The sequence below is a fragment of the Ursus americanus genome, unplaced genomic scaffold, assembly GCF_024610735.1.
Source record: "Ursus americanus isolate L20-20 unplaced genomic scaffold, mUrsAme1.1.p SCAF_68, whole genome shotgun sequence".
Classification (NCBI taxonomy): Eukaryota; Metazoa; Chordata; class Mammalia; order Carnivora; family Ursidae; genus Ursus; species Ursus americanus.
The window spans coordinates 32,902-58,017 of NW_028273650.1; the positions used below are offsets into that span (position 1 = coordinate 32,902).

At 54.1% G+C, this 25,116-nt stretch overlaps 1 protein-coding gene and 1 long non-coding RNA gene across 3 annotated transcripts; one reads left to right on the plus strand and one right to left on the minus strand.

Moving 5' to 3' along the window:
* Positions 1-1,638: 1,638 nt before the first annotated feature.
* LOC148106733 (uncharacterized) lies at positions 1,639-16,860 on the minus strand. 2 transcript variants are annotated; one of them, XR_015723582.1, is made up of 4 exons: positions 16,596-16,860; positions 4,076-8,941; positions 3,239-3,394; positions 1,639-2,729 (listed from the first exon to the last, which is right to left on the minus strand). It is a non-coding gene; the product is annotated as an uncharacterized LOC148106733 (long non-coding RNA). The 2 variants fall into 2 exon arrangements; XR_015723583.1 differs by lacking the exon at positions 4,076-8,941 and having other exon boundaries at positions 1,648-2,729; positions 16,596-16,850.
* Positions 5,296-15,795, plus strand: LOC148106734 (uncharacterized). Its single transcript, XM_087860558.1, has 4 exons — positions 5,296-5,380; positions 7,584-7,726; positions 14,655-14,774; positions 15,130-15,795. Exons 1-4 carry the CDS (start codon positions 5,326-5,328, stop codon positions 15,619-15,621), a joined length of 810 nt encoding a protein of 269 aa, XP_087716684.1. The 5' UTR covers positions 5,296-5,325; the 3' UTR covers positions 15,622-15,795.
* Positions 16,861-25,116: the final 8,256 nt, after the last annotated feature.

A 25,116-nucleotide genomic window follows, 5' to 3' on the forward strand; every position in this document is an offset into this window, starting at 1 on the left:
AGGAGTGACTGTCCCCAGGCTGTGAGAACAGACCTTGTCTCGCCCCTAGGGGAGGGGCCGTTGCAATGCTCTGGGATCCAGGACTGTGCGTTCAGGAACTTACTCTGATGACCCAGTCGGACACGTGCACATATGTATGGCAGACACTGTTCACCGCTGCCTTTGCTCAGGTTGTGCGTGTGACGAAGAAGAGAGCACGCCAGCTGTCCCTCGGTAGGGCTGTTACTGCGTCGTCCCCGTGTGGCACCATACAGCTGTGACAGGGAATCAGCCACCCCATATGCTGAAGTGGAGAAAAAAGCTAGCGGAACCAGTAAAAGGAGATGATTGTATGTAGGGGGACAAATCATATTGATATATACGCACATAAGAAACGGGAAGGCTGTAATCTCCGCTGTGCATAGTATTACCCACCCTTTCGTGGAATTAGGGGGAAGGCCTTTCCTTTCTGTTCTTATGTATTTTATTCTTCCTGTATTGTCGTTAGCTTTTAACATGAGACTGTATTGCTTATCCAACCAGAAAAGACGCAAGGACATACGTTCAGTGGAAAAACAGATGTGAGATGTATGGCCAAATGCCAAGTTGGCTGAATTTAGGCCATCTTACTTTAAGGGACTAGATAAATGGCGGGGCGAGAGGTAGTCTCCTGCCGTTAGCATGATGACCGCATTCCCTGCGGCATCCGGACTGCTGCGCTCTAAGAGGTCGCGGAGCGCGAGGATGTGAATGGATGAGCAACCTCCGCTGAGAGCCGTCGGCTGGCTGAATGTGGGGACACAGAGAGACCACACAGTCCCCGGCCCAGCCCACCAACAGCTCTGAAGGTGATAGAGTACAACGTGGAGGGCATCAGTGCTCTAGGTGCTGAGCCAGGGCAGGGGGAGGCGGAAGGAGGTGCTGTAGGAGGTGAGGAGGGAGGAGGTGCAGGGGAGGTGGAAGGAGGTGCTGTAGGAGGTGAGGAGGGAGGAGGTGCAGGGGAGGTGGAAGGAGGTGCTGTAGGAGGTGAGGAGGGGAGGTGGAGGTGATGGAAGGAGGTGCTGTAGGAGGTGAGGAGGGAGGAGGTGAAGGGGAGGTGGAAGGAGGTGCTGAAGGAGGTGAGAAGGGGAGGTGGAGGTGGTGGAACGAGGTCCTGTAGGAGGTGAGGAGGGAGGAGGTGCAGGAGAGGTGGAAGGAGGTGCTGTAGGTGGTGAGGAGGGGAGGTGGAGGTGATGGAAGGAGGTGCTGTAGGAGGTGAGGAGGGGAGGTGGAGGTGATGGAAGGAGATGCTGTAGGAGGTGAGGACGGGAGGTGAAGGTGATGGAAGGAGGTCCTGTAGGAGGTGAGGAGGGGAGGTGGAGGTGGTGGAAGAAGGTGAGGAGCCAGGGGCTTGATGGTCTAGAAGAGGCGCCTTGTCCTGGCTGCAGGTGAGGAAAGTCTCCCTCCAGTGGGGGTGGAGGGGGCATCCCTGGTGAAGAGGAGGAGCGGGGAGGGGGTGAGCACGAGTCCGGCGGAGTGGAGAGCAGGGAAAAAGCACAGCGTTGGACCATGGGCGCTTGTTTCTGGAGACCGAGAGGTTCAGCGGGGCACGGCTTTGGGGGCACCCTGGCTTTGGAAGCAGGCTGGCCTGCTGCTCAGGCGTACTATGCAGGTCGTCGTCCTGCCCTGTGACGTAGCACACATGTGCCACATACATGGAATACGTGGTAATAACGGTAATGTATGGAAACAGATTCCATTTTCATTCTGGTGGAGGGACAGAGATGGTGTGTGAGGCTGGTTTGGACCCATCGAAGGGTCTGCAGGGGTAAAAAGCTGGTGCCAGTGGCAGGAGCCACCGCCCGTTGGGGCAGGTGATGAGGTCACATGTGTTCTGTTTTTTAAGATTTTTATTTATTTATTTATTTATTTATTTATTTATTTATTTGAGAGAGAGTGAACACAGCGGGGAGGGGAGAGGCACAGAGGGAGAGGGAGAAGCAGGCTCCCCGCTGAGCAGGGAGCCGGACCTGGGGCTCCATCCCAGGACCCTGAGATCATGACCTGAGCCGAAGGCAGACACTTCACCGACTGAGCCACCCAGGTGCCCCCCCTTTGTGAGAGTGGACAGTGCGGGTCGGGCGCCCTGGGCCGGGCGGGAGGAGGCAATGCCATTCTCATGGCAGAACCCTTGAAGGATTAGTTTGTGGAGTCTGTAGCTGCTCTAAGTCCCGGGGTGGGTGGCTGCTTGGTCTGCAGGTGCGCAGCTGGGCTGGCACTGGGGCTGCTTTCAGAGACCTTTCTGCGGTTGGTGGCTCCGAAGACCCGAGGGTCACTGTCTTTATCACAGGCAAGCATATGGGCGGAAGCTTGGGTTTTAGGGAAATCAGCAGGAGCTTAGTTTTTGAAGCTGTGAGTTTAAGGGACTCGCCAGGTATGTCTGGAGGCAGCTGGGTGCGGTCTGGGACTGGCAAGAGGTCTGAGCTGGCAGTGGGACTCTGGGCACCGTCCCTAGGTGAGGACACCATGTGAGTGTGGAGACTGCCAGCCAGGCGGGGCACTTGAGGAGGGGCAAGGAGTCAGCCCTGGGGGGGTCACAGCCTGGAAGGAGGGGTCTGCCGGGGCCCTACCCAGGAGCGTCAGGGCAGAGGGGAAGAGCAGAGGGGGGTTTGCAGGCAAGGGGCCGGCTCCACGCTGTGCTCACCGATGTGATGTTTGACGTGAGGAAGGAGCGGACGTGCATACTTTCATAGTTAAGTAGGTCCGAACTGCTGGATGGTGATAAGGAAAGTTTTAGAAAGGTTTTGTAGAACTCAAGACGTGGTTTCCTTTCATGCCTGATACACAAAGATGTAAACATTATCCAGTACTATGGATTTCCCATGTTTGGTCTTTGTTCCCACTGGTACTAAACTTTTTTTCCAAATATAAAGAAATTATTGCCTGAATTTAAATTATACAGAATAAAAATAAACTTTTTGAGTTTAGAGAGTGTATTTACTGATGGGAGTTCCTTGTATGAATCCTCTCAAGGGTAAGAGTTCCCCTTTGGCTCCACGATTCTTACTGAAACGGTGATGCTGGCTGTCCCTTCCCTGCCGGTGACAATTCCATTTCTCCTGGTGACAACGATGTCCTTCCTCATGCCCTCTCTGAGTCCCTCAGAGATCTTTGATTCCGCGCGGCCCACCCCACCCCGGCGTCCTCCCACCTTCCCACATGCTTGCCACCCAGCGAATCCTGCCCTTGACTTCTGTTTCTCCACTAGCTTGGAGCTGACCTGCCCGTTTCTCTGTCACGGCCTGTTGACCTCTTCTGGGAGCTCGGGGAGCAGCCCGGCAACTGCCTCTGCGGAGTGGCCCGTCTCAGGCATCGTAGCTAGACAGAACGGAGGTCGGAGGCAGAGCCCGTGCTCTTCATATTATCTGGGGGAAGACTGAAAAGACAAAAGGTTTTGTAAAAATCGGGTACCAAGTTAAAGTTCGAAAGTGTTCAGGCTGAATGACCCTGTTGTGTAGACCTGGGGTGACCGTTTGGTTGCTGGAGGAAGGGTGTGTCTCTTCTCTCTGAGGCCGGCAGTCCTTCTTCTCACCCCTCGGTCCGTGTCCCCAGGTCAGTGGCAACAGGACCACTGGCATGGGGCATGACGCCGGCACCCCATCTGTACTGGGCTGGACAGTATGCGGCCCCCCCCCCAACCTGGGAGGGCACTGGGGCCTCTAGTGTGGGGGCTGGGGTTGAGCCTTTGACCTGCGACCTTGCCCCCTTGAGAGGGAAGCTCAGGGATGCGGCGTTCACTGCTGCAGTCCAAGCAGAGCTGGATGTGAACTGAGGTCTGCCTGTCAGTCCTGGGCTGGCAACTGCCGGGCTGTGTGCCCAGGGGCAGCCGGAGAGCCAGACCCTGTGCTGTGGGTGACTTGCCTGAACGCATGGCCTGATGGGTCCCTAAAAGCAGCTTCTGTGCCGTCCTTCCTGTCCTGGGCCACTGGTGGGTGAGGCCACACACACACACGTGGGTGCGGAACCGGCACTCTGGTGGGTCGAAGGGGAACAGAGCGACAGTGGGTGCTTGGACAGAAGGCGCACAGCGGAGCAAGGGTGAGCGCTGTTGGCTTACTCGTATTACTCCCTTTAGGTGTCCCTGAAGCAGGGGGTCAGCAGCCCCTCTTCTCTCGATCCGGAGGTCCTGTCAGTTTTTGTGCCTCCTTTTGTCAGTAAGGATGACAGTCAGACGGCTGGCGCCCCCTCTGCGACTCTGAGCAAGACCAGAAGGCGCTCCTTCAGAAAGAAGAGGGACAAGCCCAAAACGGAGCCCTGGAAGGGCCTCCCTCCTGAAGACATTAGTGTCCCCAACGGTGTGGACCTGCTTGGCCTGCCTCAGCTCTGCTTCCCAGGTATCCCCCGCCCTGCTTTCCCAACTCCCCCATGGTGCTTTCTAGAAACCAAGTCAAGAAAGGGTGACAGACGGGGGGCTGGTTACCCCTGGCAGCCCCGAGGCCAAACTGCAGGTCTCAGTTCTCTTAATCTTGGGGGTTTGGGAGCTGAAGGACGTGCAGCCCAATAGTGCAGCCCCCGTGTTTTGGAGAGCGAATCCCAGACGAAGGGCTGTCGGGATCGCCAGCACGGTTGGTAGAGGTGCTTTCCAAGGATTTTCACTTCTGATTGACAGGCCCGTCTTCCAGAGGTCCGGCCGGTGGGTCAGGATGAGTCCAGTTAGCCTGCAGCATCTCCCCCCAGAGTGCACTTCCGTCCGGGCTCCCTGGCCCCTTTTTTTCCGGGGACCCCGGGGCCTGCAGCCCGGGCTCACATGCTTTCCCCACCTGGCCTGTTCCCGGCAGTGGGTGGCCCTCATGTTTTCCACTGGTCTTTGAGAAACGCTGAGTGGCTGGTGTAGAAGACTCAGACTAGGGACTTCCCGTCTGTCATTCCCCGTCTGGGAGGTTCCATCGGGAATGGCTGCTGTCTCCCGGTCTCAGGGATTACAACCCGGGGACAGCTGGGACAACCCCTGCACCTGCCATGCTCAGAAACGGTCGCCTCCCCCAGGCACACCCCAGAGGGTTTGTCTGCGGTTGTTCTTATGTTCCTTCGCTAAATTCTGCAGAGCACAGAGGGTGGCTGAGAAATGGGCACCCACGGAGGGACGGAGGGGGCCACGGCTGGCTGGCGGCCCGACCCCCCAAGTGCCACAGCTGGCAGGGCGAGGACAGGTTCTGTAGGCCGCAAAGTGGGCTCACGGAGAGCCCAGCCTCGGAGGTGGATGCCACGGGGCCGTGCCGAGATTTCCTCTCCTTTCTCTACCCGCAGGGGGCGTGTACGTGGCCTCCGAACCGAAGGAGGACTGTGTGCACTTCCTGGTGCTGACCGATGTCTGTGGGAACAGAAGTATGCCGTGGTTGCCCAGTACTCCCGACCCCTGCACGTACGTGACCGCCGTGAATTCCCTCTGAAATCTGCTGGTGTTTATTTTTGCTGAAACACGCTTCCCGCAATCACCACGATTGTAATCATGTTAGCGTGTGTGGGTCAGCGGCACTAAGTACACTCCCGCTGGCGGGCAGCCCCTGCCGCGTCTGGTTGCAAAAGACGTTCATCACCCCGGAAGTCCCGCCCCCGGCCCCCGGCCCCCGTTCTGCCCACATGGGTTTGCCTGCTTCGGACACCTGGTGTCAGTGGACTCAGGCTGCATGTGGCTTCTGTGTCTGGCTTCGTGCACTCAGTGGATGGGGTCAGAGTTCATCCACGTTGGGGCAGCAGCGCCTCTGTCTTACGGCCGAGTCCTACCGCCCAGTGTATGTGAGCCACAGCTTGTTTCCCACATGTCCGTGGAGGGACATTTGTGTTCTTGTATGCGGGGTGACGGCTTTGGGCCTCCAGAGCATGACTTGGCCCTCCCCCGCCCGGCAGGGCCACGAGTGCGAGCCAGCCGGCCCCTGGAGGTCGCAGGGGCCGCCGTGCACCTGAAGAGGCGGGGTGACCCACGGCCTGTGTCCAGAGGGTTTCCAGAAGCAGCAGTGCTTTACCCCGGGGAAGTCCAGGAATCCCACACCGAGGGGGCGGTGGCTGCCCGGTTGTTCCTCCCCACTCTGCCGTCAGAGGCTGGGCCAGGTGTGCTGGGAGAATTATCCCTAAGTGTCACGGCATAAGGCTCAACTCGATGGGCTCTGTCCCTTCACGCCTGTGGATGTGCCTCGGAAACCTGTGGGAGTCCAGCATTCTGCTGATGTCTGAGTGCGCGACCTCCGTGTCTGGACTAGGCGTCCCCTGGACCCCTGGACTAGGGTGGGCAGTGGGCAGCGCGGGGAGGCCACCCCTCATGGCCGTGTGTGCGGGCTGCTGGGCCTGCGGCGTTGGCAGCCTGCCTGCTTGCCTGGGTTAGGTAGGGGTGGGAGACGAGCCGGGGGCCGAGTTCCTGCCCCTCCCTGGCCAGCGCTTCCGGCAGAGACAGGATGGGAGGCTGGATTATTCAGGAAGGTGCTTGGGAGCCTGTCTGTGAAGTGATCGCTATGAGAAGTACATGTTATTTCTCTTATCCTTAAATACATTTTAAAAAGGTCACAGCCTCTGCTTTGCCTGTGACTCCCCCACTACACCTGGCTGCTGGGGTGTGTGTGACCCCTCGCCCATCCTCTCAGTGCCTGCGTGGTTTCGGGGTGACTCTGGGCCCTACATGCTGGCCTCCCCACCTCCCCTCGTGCCCAGTGACCATCCACGCCCTGTCCTGCGCTCCTGTCTTTCCGTGGACTGCACGCGCAGCCCTGCCCGGAGTGCAGACGGCACTGTGGTCCTCATATGCCAGCTGCCCGTGTGCTCAGCCCGGTGCCGACGACCCTCCTGCACAGTCGTTCATTTAATCCACAGCGAAGGGGGCTGGGAACTCTCAGCATCATCCCCGTTTTACCGCTGAGGGAGCAGGCAGTCGCACAGGGAGGTGAGGGGACTTGCCTGGGGGCCCAGCACACTGACTTGAGGGCCTTGGTTCAATGTTGGTGGGTAGACGAATGGCGTGCCCACTGCTTGCCGGGCTCTCCCCCTGTCTTGCAAGACCCTCGCGTTCACACCATCCCCAGGTGGAGCTGTTATCACGGTCCGCCGTCCCTACTGAAAAACCCCAAACAACCCTCCACGGGGGCCAGACTGTGGCCCTCAGTGATGCGCCACTCGTAAGCTCTGCAGTGGTCTGTGCCTTCTGGAATCTCGGTGCCGGTACTTTTCTCCAGCTGAGAACCCCCCCTCTCCCCCACCGACACACACACATATGGCCCAGTGCTGGAGGTTTTTTCCTGTGTAAGCAGAGCCCATGGCCCCTTCTGTGTCTTACTGTGTTCTCACTGTGTTCCAATCTGGGGTCGGGACGTGTCATTGTCTCTGCCACCTCAGCACATCACACACTGGGGGAGGGGGGCATCTGCGAGGACTGGGACTCCCAGTGACACAGGGGGGGCATCCACGCTGACTGGGACTTGCGGTGACACCGGAGGGGGCGCCAGCCGGGTGGCGGGGGAGCAGGATGCTGTCTGGGCCCCTGCCCTCTCGCTTCTGTCTGCAGAGGCCCACACTGCTGAGGATAGAAGCTGGGACCAGCTGGATCGGAGGGTGACACGGGCCTGTTGCTTTCTCTCCAGGACGAGTCGTGTTTCTACAACGGCAAGGCGCACTGGGAGCCATCCTGGCCGACCGCGGGCGTGGCTGGCTGCTTCGGACCGTTCTCGGTGTGCGTGGTCTCCAAGCTCCCCTACTACAACGCCCTCAAGGACTGCCTGTCCTGGTGAGCCCGTGCGGTGCCCGCGTGTCTGCGAGGCCACGCCTGGCGCTGGCGGTGGTGGGAGGGCTCTGGTTTGGTGACGGGAGCTCCCGTGAAGGCCCAGAGGCTTCCCGAGGCGGTAGCCTGTGGGGAAGGTCTGCCAGACAAGGGAAGATGAAACCAAACTGTGGGAAGTAAAATTAGTATGGAGGATTTTATGTTGTTTGGTTTTTTAAAAAAGACGTCCATCAGAAATAGCTCTTCTCCTGTTATCTGAGAAAATCAGGCTGCCGCTGCTGTCAGTCCTGTTAAGTTCATGACAGTTAACGAATTATCTTTTCTTGGGGTGGAATCTTGAAGTGCCTTAATGCTGATGATATTGAGTAGAAAGCCTGAGGACGTAGAGAAGTTTTGAAAACTCTAGAGAGAATCGCGTCGGGCGCACTTGCCGCCTGTCGTCGGGGGATGATTGTGGCGTGTGGACACGGTCCATCCCCCGGCCACACGCGCCCTGGCCGCCTGGTTTTCGTTCTCACAAAGTTCTAGTCTTGGAATTCTCAGTGGTTTGGTTAACGACAGAGGCGGCCAACGGAGGTTTGCCTTAATGCTGTAATACCCACCCTCCACCCCTGGCAAGTCGCAGACTTCTGGAAAGACCATCATTTTGGTTCTCACACTGTGGTCAGAGGGATGAGCAGGAATCCTTCCTGACCAAACTCACCACCTTCGGAGCTCAAGTTCCAGCACCTTAATGTTTTAGTTTTCAAAATGTGGCTGGTGTTTGCCCATAGTTTGGGTCTAGCCCGTGTTTTATTGCCCCCGACACAGAACAGAGCGCTCGCCGGGTCTCCCTCCGGGACTGCGTGCTCAGTAGGGCATGTCTGCCCGGGCGTGGGCAGTGATAGGATGATAAATTAGGACAGGGTCCCTTTTCGTTAATTAACTGGTAATCTTCAGCACCTGAGGGTAGGTGGCTTGTGCACCCATCTCGTTTCCTCTTCTGTGAATTGGGGGTGGTGATGCCACCCTTTCTCGAACGGAACGGGTTCGGGCCTGCGGGGAGGACAGCACCTGCTTCACTTTCTCGGCCTTTGTACGCGTGATCATTCACGTGTGACTGGCAACAAATACCATCCTGCTAGACGTTAATGCGAAGGAACATTTAACTCGAAAAACGTGTTCAGTTTCCCTGCTCCTCGAGTTTTCTGTCTCCTGATGGTCGTTGCTAAATGACCCGAACTAGAAAACAGAAAAACAGATGACAGAAATGCAAAAGGCAGTTTATAAATACAGATTTATAGATTTTTAAAATCTGTTTTTCTGCTATAACGGTGGCGTGTAAACTAGGCCTCTGTGTGGACAGAAATTGGGAGAGAATGCTTAGTTGTATTTGGGGAATTAGATTATGGAGAGTCTGGTTTTTTTTTTTTTTTAACTCGATACTATTCTTTGACAATAATTAAAATATGGAAGAATATTGAATTATCTCCATTTCCTGACACTAACTTCAGGAAGAGCTATTATTATTTTTAAAGATTTATTCATTTATTATTTTTAGAGAGAGAGAGAGCAGGGAGGAGGGACAGAGGGAGAGAGAGAGAGAATCCCAAGCAGGATCCATGCTGAGTGCAGAGCCTGACACGGGCTTGATCTCATGACCCTAAGATCGCGACCTGAGCTCCAATCAAGAGTCAGATGCTTAACCGACTGCGCCACCTAGGCGCCCTGACTGACCCCAGGCGGACTTATGATTTGTTACTTAAAGTAACAGCGTAAGCGCTTGGCTTGCGGGACACGCGTGGGCCCTGCTGTGGCCCTGCTGTGGCGAGTGAGGCCGGGGACCACCCCAGGGCACAGAGGTGGGGTTTCCAGGGCAGTTGGCTGAATTTTGCCTAATGTAGACACCATGTCACCACCACTGCCATTAAGACAGAGAACATTTTCACCACGCCCCAAAGTTCCCTTACACCCTGTGGTCGCTTCCCAGCTGCCTGCCCCCAGGCACCTGCTGGTCCGTCATGCGTTTCAGTCACTTGCCGCTGTGCCTTGAACAACGCGGTTTGAACTATGCGCGTCCACGTACACCTGGATTTTTTTCAACAAATACAGTACAGTCCTATATATGTATTTTCTCTTCCTCAGGATTTTCTTAAAAACATTTCCTCTTTTCTAGCTTACTTTATTCTAAGAATACAGGATATAATGCATATTACATGCAGAATACCTGTTAATCGATCGTTCGTGTCGTCGGTAAGGCTTTAGGTCAGCAGCGGGCTATCAGCAATTAAGTTTTTTGGGGGTTGAGAAGTTCTATGCAGGTTTTCAACTGCGTGGGGGAGAGCACCTTTAACCCCTCACATTGTTCAAGGGCCAACCGTACTTCAAAAGTCAGAATGCATTTGGGAAACAAACGTGGCCAAGCACTTTCCTTTGAGATGTTTACTCGCTGCTGAAGTATGACCCAGACAGAAAATTGCATGAATTCCAGCTGTGTAACCAGCACCCACAGCAAGAAACAGAACATGACCAGCCCCCATCCCCCCCACGCCCCACCTCTCCTGTGCCCCAGTGCAGGCAGGTCCTGACCCTGGGCAGCCTCACCTTGCTGTCTGAGGCCTAGGGTTGTCGTCAGTGTCCTCCCGCCACCTCCCCCGCCCCCAGCCTGGAAGGCCCTGGGGCTGCCGGCACTGGCAGACAGGTCAGCGCTGATTAGAAATGCTAAGATGTCCTCCAGTCCCCTTCATGTCACTGCAATGTTGTGTAATCGTTCTTTCTGATGGCTGAGTAATATTCCATTGTGACGGGTAGTAAGGAGGGCACGTATTGCATGGAGCACTGGGTGTTACACGCAAGTAATGAATCATGGAACTTTACATCAAAAACTAAGGATATACTGTATGGTGACTAACATAATAAAAATTATTATAAAAAAAGAAATGCTAAGATGACAATTGGATACTCATACTTATTTTGTGATTTGATTTTTTTTTATTTTAGTTTATTGACTCATCTAAAGCTCTGTAAAGATTTTGAAGTTGACAATCACATAAAAGATTTTGCTGCAAAACTGTCTTTGACACCTAGCCCGCCGCCTGGACCGCTTCATTTGGTCATTAAATCTGGAATTTTGTCTTTTCTTTATGAATAGTAAAAGTCCTATGTCGACGATGGTTTTAATGTTTTAAACTGTTTCTTACGTTCCAGGGTGTTTAAATTACGCTTCTCAGGTTCCTTACAGAATCATCTAATTACGCTGTTTCTAGAGATGCGTTTGCCGGGCGGCCCGTGATACATGGTGTGGAGCTGGTGATGGGCCCCCTTAGTGCTTAACACACCGGCTCATTTGGTTTATTTGTCTGGAATATTGGGTATTGTATTAAACTGATTCATGTTTTCTCCTGTCCGGGGTGATTAATGAAAAGTACCTGGCTTCCTATTTTTTGGTTTTTCCCAGTGCCACCGTGTTGTTGAATAAGTGGCCAAGCGTTTCCGTGGGTCTGGGTTCCCTGGCACGCTCGTCCTGAGATGTTGTTGGCTCTTTCACCACGTGAGGGTTTCGGGCTAAGGACAGTTGCAGAAAGGCAGCCCACGTTCCCCCTTTGCCGAGTAATGGGCCAAGACGGCTGAGCTGTGATGACACCTGTCTGGCCTGGCATCTTCCAGACTGACGCAACCACCGGGCATTTCCTCGTTCTCAAACAAGCACCTGCCAGATTAGTGTCTGGAAGAAGGTCATAGATGTCGACTCTGCTTCACTCAGTCCTTTCTGGAAGCTTAGACATAGAGATCTCGGTTCTCTACGTATTGATTATTATTCACAGTTGAAAAATTAATTTTATTTCGCAGGAGACATGTGATCATGAACTTAAAATGTATATTTTTAATATCACACTACAGTGTGTGGGATGGGGGAGGGAACCCTGCCAGATGCATTCCAGGCCCAGAGACAGAGCAAGTTGCCCCAGGACCTTGGTTCCGCTCCCAGAAACCTTTGTAGGGACGTTTATTGGGTTCTTGTTTTGTGCAAGGCTCTCATCTTTATCATGTGGATAATTGGTATTTTTTTATGGTTCAGTGAAGTCATCAAAGTTTCTGTTCTTGCTCTAATCACTCAACAAGTGTTCCCTGAGGACCGGCTAAGCAGTGAACAAAGCCGAGTTCAGGGCAGTTTGAGGGTTAACCGTATGTACTATGTTCCGCCTTTGAGCATGAGTAATGCACGAACCGCACCCATACCCATCTTCTGTACCTCGGAGTCTTGGATGAATTCATATTTGGTTCTCCGACTTTTACCACCCCCGTGAGAAAGTTTCCTGGGGGTCGTTCTTGATGCCTCTTCTCTTCACCCCTGCATTCCATCCATGGCTCATCCCTGACCGGCCAGCTCCCGGCGTTTGCCTCTAGTTGGCCACGGCCACCACCCCACGCAGGGCCACTGGGTCCCACCTGTGTGACTTGGGGAGCCATTGGTCTGGTCACGTCCATTCTTGACCCTTCATTCAGTTCATCCTTTGCATAGTGGCTGCAGGGACTGTTAACATCTATCCATTGGACTCTCCTCTTGTGCGTAAAAGCCCACAATGGCTTCTCGCTGCGTAGCTGCCGCAGTCCTGCATCCCTAGCCCCTGTATCAGTGTCCTGCTCTGTCTCATGTCCTCACTCCCTTGCTGACTGTTGTCCAGCCACACTGGATTTCCCTCAGTCCCTCGCAGGTGCTGCCCCCAGGCCCTTGCATATGCTGTTCCTGGAAGTCAGGTTCTTCGGGATGGCCTCTGTGTGACCTCCCACCCGTCTCTCTGTGCCCTGCTCCCTTCCTGCAGAGCCCAGCATGGTCTGCAGTTAGGGCCCGCACACGTGTGTGTTTTGTTCAATGTCCATCTTCTCCATCGGCCTCCAAGCTGCATGAGGAAAAGGCCCCGTTCAGAGCTGTGTTTGCGACGCTGTTACCATGCCTGCTGCTCCCACAGCTGTCGAGTGAATGAATGAACGGATGGGTCGTGTTTCGGTGTTAGCCTGTCCTGTTCACAGAGCAGGGCCTGCGTCTTGGTTCTTGCGCATTTGTCCGAATGAGCCGAGTCTGGCTCAGACTAGCCGCTGTGATCCCCCTCGTGCGGCCTCACCAGCTCTGGGGTCCTCATTGATACGTGGCCCTGACCCATCTTTGGGAGTGTTGAACCACTGTGGCTGTTCCTTGTTTTGGAAAAACGCAAGGCCAAGATTCTTCTCTAACCCCGGAGCCGATTCAGCATGGAATTCCAGAACCCACTACAAGCAAACATTGATGGAGAGGCTGTGTAGCTAGTGGTCAGGAGCTGTGGTTCCTGTGAATCAAGCGTGTGGGCGCCGGGTGGGGCATCTCCTGTCTGCGTCAGGGGCGGTGGCGCCCAGCCTCCACCAGGCCTGGCTCGGTGCCCTTTCGCGGACGGCGCCTGGACCACCAGCCCGAGAGCAGCAGACACCCGCGTCCCTGGGCCCACTCTGCCGCTTCTCTGCCCACCAGCGGGTCTGATTTTACGTGCTTTCAGAGCATGGCCAAGTCGCTGGGTGTGCACGCGAAATGCGCCTTTTCCGTCTCACTCTACCGGACTCACTTCCTGTGTTGCTTTGTGTGTGGATCCTATTGTCTGCGTGGGGCTACAGTCAAAGCTGAACTTTGGAAAGTGTTTCCCCGAAATCTCTCTCCCTCCTCAGTCTCTTCACCTGAGAGGTGGGGTGGACAGCAGAGCCCAGCTCAGAGGGTGTGGATCTCACGCACGTGAGGTCGCTGGCATCCCGGGGGCCCAACAGCGTCCCTGGTAGAATGACTGGTGTTTGTATTAGTTTCTACCTGTAGTTGGGAAGCTGGTCGATACGTTTATTTTTTGAAATATTGAGGGGAATTTTTCATATAAACTTTACAATGATTCATAGTTCATCACCGCTGGGAGCATGTAACTCTGCTCTACCGTGTTTTGTTTTAAATAAAAAGGATGTTACTGTCCACACAGCGCGTCCGCCTTGATTCTGATGTGTCTTGCTTCTGTGGGCCAGTGGGTGACAAGACGGTGCCGTCGGGGGGCCCTTGCAGAAAGAAGGCTTCTCCTGCCCTCAGGTTCTTTGCACGAGCGTTCACGCAGAGCCGTGGTGATGCAGGTGTGAGCACGTGTGGAACGCGAACATTTGTTCTCCAGCCAGTGCTCCGCATCTCTCCGTGTGTCCTCCTTCCACACTTTTCCTGGCGGGAGCTTCTCTGTGCTCAGATTCGAATCTTCTCTGTGCTTGTGGCCCGGTGCTCCTCACACTTGGGTCACTCTGTTCTGCTGGTCCCCAGGGCTCCAGGGACACTCCTGGGTGCCCCCCAAAAGGCTGACACCCACGGTCAGGAACGAACTTGCCAATGAGCTGGAAGGCTTCTCGGTGGAGGGGCCCCTACCGTCCCCCTCCGTCTACCGCGTCCTTTTACACAGAAGGGGCATTCTGCAGATACTGAATTTGAATCAAAGTGTAATTTTGAGATACCATCATTGAGAAAAATAAAGTCTTTCTCAGCGATTTCTTAAAGTGCATGTCTTTAAAGAGCTTTGACAATTACGTTGAAAATACTAAGAGAATTTGTAATATGCAGTAAGTGTTCTGAGATTAACCCGATCGTGTTTGACTTAGAACCTGTGCTGATCGGGACAGATGTCCAGGTGTCAGTTTATCTTTGCCGATGGGCAGTCTGCTAATGAAGTAAAGAGTTTAGGGAAGTTTGGCCGAAAAAGACATTCAGCACTTGATTCACGTCTGAGCCTTGCTCAGCAATTCTGTGTCTCTGGACTGTTTGGTTCTGTGACATATATGGGGATAGCGTGAGTCTTCAAACACGTATCCTAGGTCAGACACCCTCGGTGCCAGAACGGAGAGTCTCAGTGCATTTCGGCCTCTGCTGGGAGCGGCTCTCTGAGCTAATTACGGAACTTGGTCGTCACAGATATTTAACATGAAGCCACTACAGATCGTGTTTCCTTCCCGCGTGGACCCTGAGAGCCCGGTCATCGACTTGGACCTTCACCTGCCTTTGCTGTGCTTCAGGCCCGAGAAAGTGCGGCAGGTAAGCGTCCCTCCGGACCTGGGGCGTCCGTGCTGGTTGGCTTGGTGGGGCATCTAAGCTGTCATCGTCTGGAGGGTGATTCCAGGGCACGTGTGTTCCAGAACATTCCAGAATGTTCCGAATGTTCCACAACGCACTGGGAATAGTTGCTTTTTGGCTTCAAGCAGACATTCAGGACTGTGCACACCATTTACAAGCAGTGCTTTTGGGGGTTAAAGGGGCTTTCGTTTTGGCAAACAGCAGGGAAACCGGGTGAGACCTAGGCTCCACGTGGTTTTGGTGGCGCATTCACACGCATGTTCAGTGCATGGCGCGTGGTCAGAGGTGTGTACACAGTGTCGTTGATCTCCCCCAGATCCTAACGTGCCTCCTCATGGAGCAGCGGATGGTGTTCTTCTCCTCCAGCTGGGCGCTGCTACCGCTGGTCGCCGAGTGCTTCCTGGCCTACCTGCACCCCCTGCAGTGGCAGCACACGTTCGTGCCCGTCTTGTCGCGCCAGATGCTAGACTTCGTCATGGCACCGACGTCCTTCCTCATGGGCTGCCACCTCGACTACTTTGAAGAAGTCAGCAAGGTTAGGCCTTGGCCATTTGCTGTAGAATGTCAGATCCTTGTGACCCCTGCGGGGACTGGCGGAGAGGGGCTTCCAAAGGGCCCTGCAGGGAGGGCCACGTGCCCTGGCCACAGGGAGAGGGTGGGCACTCCTGTCCCTGGGGCTCGTGCTCTGGGCTCCACGCACGCGGGGTGCTGTCGCGGGTCTGCACCATCCTCCTGCAGTCCTCCGGGTCTTTTCGAGGCTGGGGGGTTCTGGGCGCCGGGACCCCGTGTCACGTGCCAGTCCCCTTAAATTCCCGGGGCTCCAGCGAGGAGAGTGTGGGTGTCGGCACTGATGGAGCCTGCTAACCGGCCTGGCCGTGGCTGCTTTCTAGTTTTGTGGCCTTGAGTGAGGTGCCAGCCCTTACTGAGCCTCAGCCTCCTTGGCTCTAAAGTGGGCATGTCCTCCTGGGCCGGGCTCTGTGTGGGGACCACCCCCACCCGCCAGCACAGGGGAAGGGCTTGGCAGACCCCAGCAGCCAGTGTCCCGGTCCAGATCTTGTGTTTCTCTGGTTAAGCTTCTGTTGTTCGTTCAGTAATGCTGTGGACCATCCTACTGGAAGACGCCCCGTCTATGGAATTCCCTCCTCCTCCTCCTTCCTCTCTCCCCCCTTTTGTTTTTGAGGCAATCCGCTGGCTCCCAAGAAGGCCAGCTGGCCTCCCCAAGCCCCCAACCTCCCTGTACGCTCCGGCCTCGAGCCCCTCCGTCTCACCGAGACCCCCCGAATCCACCAACCTCCCCATCTTTCACGAACCCCCCCAGGCCTTCTCATGTCCCCCAAACCTCCCCGTTTACCCGAGCCCTCGGCCTCCCCTTGTCCCCTGGCCTGCCGGAGCCCGCCGACCTCCCCACAAGTCCGTCCTCCACCCATCCCCGTTCTCCCAGAACCCGCCCCCTCGTCCCCCTTCCCTGGCCTCTCTTGTCCCCCCGCCGGCCTCCCCACATCGCCGTCCTCCCGGAGACCCCCAGTCCGCCCCACATCTCCCGACCGGCCCGCGCCGCGGTCCTCCCCACAGCGCCGTCCTCCCCGGGCCCCTCCCTCGTCCTCCCCACTTCTCCGGCCTCCCCACATCCTCGGCCTCCCGAGCCCCGCGCGGGAGGGGCCCGTCTCCGCCACATCCGCCCTGCGGACCGGCTCCTTGGCCCCGCTAGGCCCTGCCAACCCCCAGCTCCAGGAGCCGGCCCGCCCGCCCGCGTCCCGGCCCCCTCCCCAGCCCCGCACTCACTCGGACCGCGCGGGGCGCCGGGAGGCGAGGGCAGACCACTGCGAGGCGGCGCCGCGAACCGACGGGCGGCGCTCCCTCCCACGCCTCACGCCGCAGGCGCACAGCGGTCCCGGCCCGGCGGCGGCAGCGGTGGCAGCGGGCTTGCACCCTCGGGGCCGTGCTGCGTCCGTCGGCGCGGGCCGCGCGTGCGCGGCGACCGGCTGAGCCGGGCTTCACCGCCAAGGCGCGCGCCGGGCCGAGTCCCCGCACCGATCTTTGCCCCCCAGCTGGGAGGACCGGGCATGCGCCCCGCGGCCCGCGCATGCCCTGCACGCCACGGGGCTCCGCTCCCGAGACCGCGCCAGACAGTCGCGCCCGGAATTCAGGACGGCAAGGGACTCAGCGCGCATGTGGTGGCCGGGTCCAGGGAAGCCTCGGCGGAGGCCGGGAGGGGCGGCCCGCCGAGCTGAGGTCCCGGGGCTCCCACCGGCGGCACTCTGGGCCGGCGGGGCTGGACCGACGTCGGGGAAGCCCTCCCACCCGCTGCCCTGCCCCCCACAGCCCGGACGCGGCCCCTTCGCGGGGCCGCCCTAGCCCGCCGCCCTGCAGCCCAGCCCCAGGGCCGGAACCCGCGCAGTCGAGCCCTGCAGTGGGCCGGGGCCTGGCCCGAGTCCTCGCGCGTGTCTTCGCCAGGCTTCCTGCCCACCCCGAGGAGTTAGGTGTCCCGGGCCCCTCTGCACACAGGAGAGTGAGGCTCAGGGGTGTGTTCCGTGGCATCACAGCTAATGCTGGGCTGTACTTAGATTGAATCCTGGAAGACGGCCTGAAAGAGGCTGTGGGAGGCGGCTGGAGGTAGACAGATGTGGGGCCTGCGCGCTGGTCTCAGGGCTGGAGACAGAAGAGGAGGACCCCGGGGATCTGGGAGTCACCAGGCCTAGGGCAGCTGAGCAGACCCAGGACACGAGTGGAAGGGGCAAAAATGCACTCGTCCAGGGGCTTCTTCAGGCATCCTTAGGAGCCTGGCCTTTGTTCTTTAGGCCGCAGGGAGCCTGGGGAGGGTTTCAAGCAGGAAGTAATATCTGATTTGTGTTCTTTAAAAAAAAAAAAAAGACAACCTTGCGGTAGGAAATGAAACCAGAGGCAGGGCAACTTTCATCTTTATGGTGTCACTTTGATCCTCACCACAAGCCAGGAGGCAGGTTAGGGCCACACTCCTTTTCAAAGGTGAACTCCTGAAGCCCAAAAAGGTAACCCACCGTTCTGTCCTCAGAAGGTATCATTTGACTCTAGTTGTAACAGAAGCAGGTAAAATAAAACAATTTTGCGTAGCAAGAGTTTTACTATATATGTTTTTGTTGTTCTTTAATGAAATGTGTTACGGTTATTTGTAGAATTTTTTTAACTCCATCCAAGTTTGCAAGGAAGTGTGTCTCTGAATGTGAGCCCCAGGGCCTTGGTCCCCAGAGTTTGCTCCACCTGGAACTCTCCTCCCTCTGGAGTGTGTCACTCCCTCATGTCTTTGAGGCTTATGTGTCACCTCATCAGATGCCAACCGACCACTCTGTGTATAATAGGAACCCCCACCCCCCCACCCCCTGACTCTGCTCTGTTGTTCTGCAAAGCAGCTGTTGTCCTCCACAGCCCTACACTGTGTACTTGTTTATTTCTTGGTTGTGTGTCCCTCTCCCAGAACGTTAGATTCATTCAAGCGGGGACTTTGTTCACTTCTGGGTCCCTGGCACATAATGAGATATTGTGGAGTAACTGAGTACAGCTTTGGGTGATGGGAAGTAAGAAACTGTTATTTAAAGTATAAGAAGGGAGTGGGAGTCAGGGAAGGGAGTGGAGGGACAAAGGGGATTATTGTGAGGAGATCTTTGCAGGGCGGTGGGGGCGCTTTGGTAGACTAAAAATGGCCACCAACTTGTTGACGCTGCTCCCCACAGGAGATTGAATCCAGTCATTCACCCCTTGAATGCGGATGGCTCTTGTAACTTGCTTTGACCAGGAAAATGTGTCACAGGGGATGTGGTGTGACTTTTGAGCCGAAGCTGCAGGAGATGGTCTGGCTTTCTTGTCACCTGATTCTAAACAAGTCCAAGCAGGTCTGGTGAGGAGGCCGCGTAGAAGAGCGCAGATCCTCCTTGGCTGACAAGCTGCCACCTGCCAGACACGTGGATGAGGCTGTGCTTGACCACCCAGCCCTAGCCAAGTAGTCAGCCAGCTGCGGCCACCAGAGACCCAGGCAGACCAGCACAACTGTGGAGATGCACTCAGCCCCAACCAGCCAACCAGAGAATCACGAGCAAATCAAATACTTGTGGTTTTAAGCCCTAGATGTTAGCGTGGTGACACAGCCATGGATAACTGGTACATTTGATTACCTCAACCTTATCATGATGCATTCAAAACTGATGTTCTGGAGGCCGGCTTTGATTATTCCTCTGCCTAATAAAAGCAGAAAATCAGGAAAGGGCAAGACAAAAAGTGATGCAAACAGATACAAAGAGGACGAAAGTTAGACGGAGGAGATGAGCAGCAGGTTGTGCAGCCGAGACCCTCCTCATCCCCTGAGCATACTTTGTGGTGCCCAAGAGCTCAGGTTCAGGAGTCCATGGACAGTGAAGCAGACCCAGGCTCCAGTTCAACTGTTCCCCAGGGTCAGACACTGAGCAGGTGGCATAACGTCCTTGCTCATCTGTTAATAGAGGTTACAGAGAAGCTCCATAACCTTAGGTTGTTGTGGGGAGAAAATGAACTGTTCCTGTCAAACACTCGGCAGAGTGCTTGGCACAATATACCCTCCATAAGTATCATGGGTTAGCAATAGCATTCCTGTACAGGTTACTGTTCATCTTGATCATGGAGGGGCGATCATTCAAAGGACCGCCCAGAGTGCAGTGTTAATAAAAGCTGATTTTCCTCAGCTCTGTGGGTCAGATGCTGTGTCCACAGTCTCCAAACCTCATAGCAGCCCTGCAGCACGGGCATGTTAACATCATCTTCATTCTATTGTTGTGAAAACCGAGACAAAGGAAAAATGCAAGCGATGGAACAGGTGGCAGGGCTGGAGCTCAAAGCTGCAGTCTGTCCCACTGCAAAGCATGCACTCCTCCCTCTCCCTGTGCAGCCTCTGCTATGCTCAGACCCCACATAAAAAAACAAAACACACAAGACCATGCGGCTTCTCCCCTTCCTGCACTGCGCCACACAGGCTGAGCTCTGACCTTTTGTGGGAAGCATTCAGGAAGGGCTTCCTGTGTATTGGCAAAGCAGCTGCATCCTGGGATCACTTCCTCCTTGAAAAGCACCCTCCCACCTCCCTAGTCTGATGAGGGCTTGTCCCTAGGAGGGACTTGCTCATAGTGGAAACAGAAGCACACTTTAAGACTGGGGGTGGGTGCACAGTAAAGAGGGTGGGCGGTAAGAAGCTGGTGTCACCAAGGACACACCGAAGCCCACATTATTGCCCACATCAAGGCGCTGACCAGCCTGCAGATCCACACAGAGAAACTGGAATGAGAAAAAGTGGGATCCAGGAAACTGGTGCCCGGGGCACTCGAAGATCCAGTAAGATGGGCCACTGGGAGGTATGGGTGTGCCACCTGCCCTCCGGGGATGCTGGCCCTCAGGTGGTCAGAACCAGGAGACTGTCAGGGAAGAGGGACACCCTGCAGAAGAACAGAGAGAGGAGTCCGACCAATCTGGTTCAACCCCCAGCTCCCCCACGTGACAGCCCAGTGGCCCTAAGGGGACTGCTCTACCTCTCTGAGTCTAAACTTCCTCATCAGTGAAATGGGGAGGGGGGAGGCTGCAAGAGCAGAAGGGAAGGGGCCAGGGGGCACCCCTAGGGAAGATGCTCAAAGGGGAAGCATAACAAAGGAGGGACAATTTGAGGGACCAGAAGCCAGATTCCCTCCTTCAACTCTGGCCAGCGTAAAAGCAAGATGGGCCACAACCACCATGTGCACCTTGCCCAGGAGGGAACATTCTGGACTTTCAGAACTAGGCTGCTGATGGACGTTTTACAATATGTTTGAAATTTCACTTCCCACAGGAATTTAATGTAGGGATGTTGGAATGTGGGACTATTAACTCCTCTGGGTGGGGGGAAGGGTCATGCCCCCCAGTAGTGCCTGCAGTGGATGCAGCTCTTTTGAGGGGACATGTGAACGATTTGCCCCAGGTGTGGTTTCATCCTCAGCTGGAGCTAGGAGTGCCCCAGCCACTCCTGCTCACCTGCTCACACAGATCTCCCCACTCCTTGCCCCGCCATGGCGTTCCAGGTCCCTGGGATACAGGGCACACTAGCTGGACCTCTTCCAGGCCCTGTCCAGAGGCTCAGCCCTAGGGGCTAAGCCGCCTATAGCAGTGACCCCAGGACCTCACCCGTGGGGCTCTCCAGGGATACTGCTCTCAGGTCTGGGCCACACACCCATTTCCCATTACTCACAACCCGCCCCCCCCCCCCCCAACACACAGAGGGGAAACCCTTTCCCTGTACAGCACTCAGCAGGTCCCGGACGGGGACAACCTCCTATCTTCCTAACCGGAAATGCCCGTTTGGCCTGGAAAACTTGCAGCTAGGGCTCAAGTTAGCCTCCATCCAGAGCACCCACATACCTGCACCAGCCTCTAGAGAAGAAAAGATGTACATTTTCTGGGAAATTCTGCCCCAAACCATTGGTTCTCTCATTTCATTGTCACAACTCATCAGATAAGTGCTATTAAATGCATTTTCCAGATGGGTAAACTGAGGCCAGAAGGTGATGACTACCCAGCTCAAGTCTACCCAGCAAGTAAATGGCAGAGAAAGGATTCATACCCAGCTCGTGTGGTTCCAAAGTTGTGCTCTCAGTTACTGAGCTCCTCAGCCTCCCAAGGCAGGGCGGGGGAGGGGAGGACCAGTTCTGAGTCCAGAGGAGGCTCCCTCACCTTCTCTCCAGGGTGAACAGGCAGTGCATCCTGGTTTAGCAAAGACAATGCAGTTGCAGGGGCTCCCCTGGACCTGTTTCTATCGTGGGCTGGACAAAAGTCATTATCAGTATTAAATCCCCACGAAAGCAGTGTTCTCTCTGCAGATTTTGTGTCGTGCTCAGCACAGAAGGCTGCCCGCTTTCCGGTGTCTGCAAGGTGAGCAGACTGCCCTTGGAGATTTCCCACTTCTCCCATCTTCTCAGCTTTGTTTTTTCTCTCCCAGCTTCCACTTTCCTCTCCCCATTCTATCTCTTTCTCTCTCAAATAAACAAATAAAAGCTTAAAAAAAAAAAAAGGACTAGACTCACTCACTCATCGAACTTCGGGTCAGGCTGGCTAAGGCCCATCTCTCGAGGCTGCTCCCCCACCTGAAGCTCTAGGGTCCAGTCTCACAGTTTCCCGCTTGTGATGGCAAAGTGGCCCCATCCCGTGCTGTCTGCTGATAGAAGTGTAAAACCACTTGGGAAAATAATTTGGCAGTTTTTTAAAAAGTTATGTGTTTCCCATTCGATCTAGGTATTCCATTCCCAGAGAAATGAAAGCGTATGTCCATACAAAGATGTGAACATGAATGCTCATAGCAGCTTAATGTAGAAAAGCAAACTGGACAAAACTGAAATTTTCATCAACCGGTGAATGGATAAACAAATTTTAGTATATCCATATAATGGAATATTCCTCAACAATGGAAAGTAACAAACTATTGGTGCACACAACAAAGGTGAATCTGAAAAGTATTAGGGTGAGTAAAACAAACCATACTGGACATACTGTCCATCCTGTTTCCGTGTATATAAAATTCCAGGGGATGCAACATTAACCTAAAGTGACAGAAAGCAAGGGAAACAAGGGCAAAAATGAACTATTGGGACTTCATCAAGATGAAAAGCTTTTGCACAGCAAAGGAAACAGTCGACAAAACCAAGAGACAACCGACGGAGTGGGAGAAGATATTTGCAAATGTCTTAATCAGATAAAGGGCTAATATCCAAAATCTATAAAGAACTTATCAAATTCAACACCCAAAGAATAAATAATCCAAGCAAGAAATGGGCAGAAGACACGAATAGACATTCTCCAAAGAAAACATACAAATGGACAACAGACACATGAAAAATGTTAAATATCACTTGGGAAATACAAATCAAAATCATAATGAGATACCACCTCATTAACAAGTCAGGAAATGACAGATGTTGACAAGGATGAGGAGAAAGGGGAACCCTCTTGCCCTGTTGGCGGGAGTGGAAACTGGTACCTAATTCTGGAGAAGAATTTGGAGGTTCCTCAAAAAGTTAAAAACAGAACTTCCCTATGACCCAGCAATTGCACTACTAGGTATTTATCCCAAAGATACAAATATAGTGACCCGAAGGGGCACCTGCATCCCAATGTTTATAGCAGCAATGTCCACACCAGCCAAACTATGGAAAGAGCCCAGATGTCCATTGACAGATGAATGGATAAAGAAGATGTGGTATATATGGAATGGAATATATATACGTGGTGTGTATAATGGAATACTACTCAGCCATCAAAAAATGAAATCTTGCCATTTGCAATGATGTAGATGGAACTGGAGGGATTACGCTAAGCAAAATATATTAATCAGAGAAAGACAATTATCATATGATCTCATGCATACGTGGAATTAAAGAAACAAAACAGAGGATCATGGGGAAGAGAGGAAAAATACAACAAGATGAGAGAGAGGGAGACAGGCCATAAGAGGCTCTTAATCATAGGAAACAAACTGAGGGTTGCTGGAGGGGAGGTGGTGGGGGATGGGGTGGTGGGCATTAAGGAGGGCACGTGATGTAATGAGCACTGTGTATTATATGAGACTGATGAATCACTGGCCTCTACCTCTGAAACAAATAATACATTATATGTTAATTAATTGGATTTAAATAAAAAAATAAAGAGCACCCTTGCATAAAAATAAACCAACCAACAGACAGACAGACAGACAGAAAGTAGACCAGTGATTACCTGGTGACGGGATGGTTGGGGGAGGGAAGGATTGTAAGGGCATCAGGGAATTTTTTGAGAATGATGACTATGTTCATTATCATGGGTATATACATGTGTCAAAACTCATCAAATTGGGTTTGTTTAAAAAAGTCTTCCCCTATGGACTCTGGGAAACAAACTGAGGGTTTCAGAGGGGAGGGGGTTGGGGATTGGGCTAGGCCGGTGCTGGGTATTAAGGAGGGCACGTATTGCATGGAGCACTGGGTGTTATAGGCAAACAATGAATCATGGAACACTACATCAAAAACTAATGATGTACTGTATGGGGAATAACAAAACATAATAAAAAAATTAAAAAAAAATTCCCATTATCCTGGCAAGAGAGAACCCATCCCTGATCCATCAGATGCCAGCCAGGGAACAGTAGCTATTGTGCATCTGACCCAGAGCCTGGGGCCTGGAGGGAACTGCTGCTTCAGAAGAACCGCATAAGGAGATGCACGAAGGCTGGAAATCTTGGCTCCTACGTCAGCATAGATGTTCATGGAACCAGGCTCAGGTGTGCCCTTTAAGGTACCCCTCCCATCTTCTCCCAACACACAAAACAAGCAGGAAAGGGAATCCAGAGATCATTGACAAGAATCCCAGAAAGATTCCAAACTTGGTAAACAGCCAACGGGGAGACTGAGGCTGGAAAGTCCTGCCTGCCCTGAGTCCATCTGCAAATTATCTTCCTCTGGCTTTGTCCCCTTCACATGCAGGATTTGATCTCCTTCCGTGTTTTTCCCCACTAGGTGCTGATGCAGTTCCAGAGATTGAACTACAATACGACAAGTTCCAAAACCAAACACAAAACTAAAAAAGCATCTCAATGGAAGAAGCAGGACACAGTCTTCCTGGCCTTAGAGTGGAGAAAGGCAACCCCAGACCTGGGGCAGGAAGGAGGTCTGGGGCAGAGAAGTCTTAAAGACTCCCACTTTCAGTGGTTGTTGCTATTCCTGGGAAAGTCCCTGCAACCTCTAAATCTCAGGAGTTCTGAGGGGCTGTCTCTGCTGTTTGCCCAAATTCATTGACTGAAATGGACCCGTGCTCTGAGTAAGGGGGATTTTGGGGTGCCCTCCAGTGGCTAGGGAGAAGGGTTGCCACTTCTCCTTCCTCCCACATACAGTAGCTGATGACTCTGGAAGATTTCCTAGGTCAGGAACGAATATGAGAGTCTGTGCAAGTTTTCCATTACTGCAGGAAGTAAAAGACCCAAACCACACACATGGGCTCTAAAACAAAACAAGGGCTTTAATCTCCTAACATGCAAATCTATCACGGTACTATTTAAAACAACTAAATGGTGCCCCCTACATAAGGAAATAGATGGGGGGAAGGGGTGTGGAGAAAATGGGCGCAAGGATGCAGCTGCTGAGGAATCCCTGCAGGGCCACTGGACACTTGCTCAGCCCTGAGGTTGACTGCGGCCAGTTCTTCTCCTTCTTGAGTGCTGCTGACCAGCTAGGACCGGGGCTCCAGCTGGCAGGACAGGGTGTAGCTAAGGACAGAGGGACACCTGTGAGTTGCCCAGGAGCTTCCATTCAAGAGT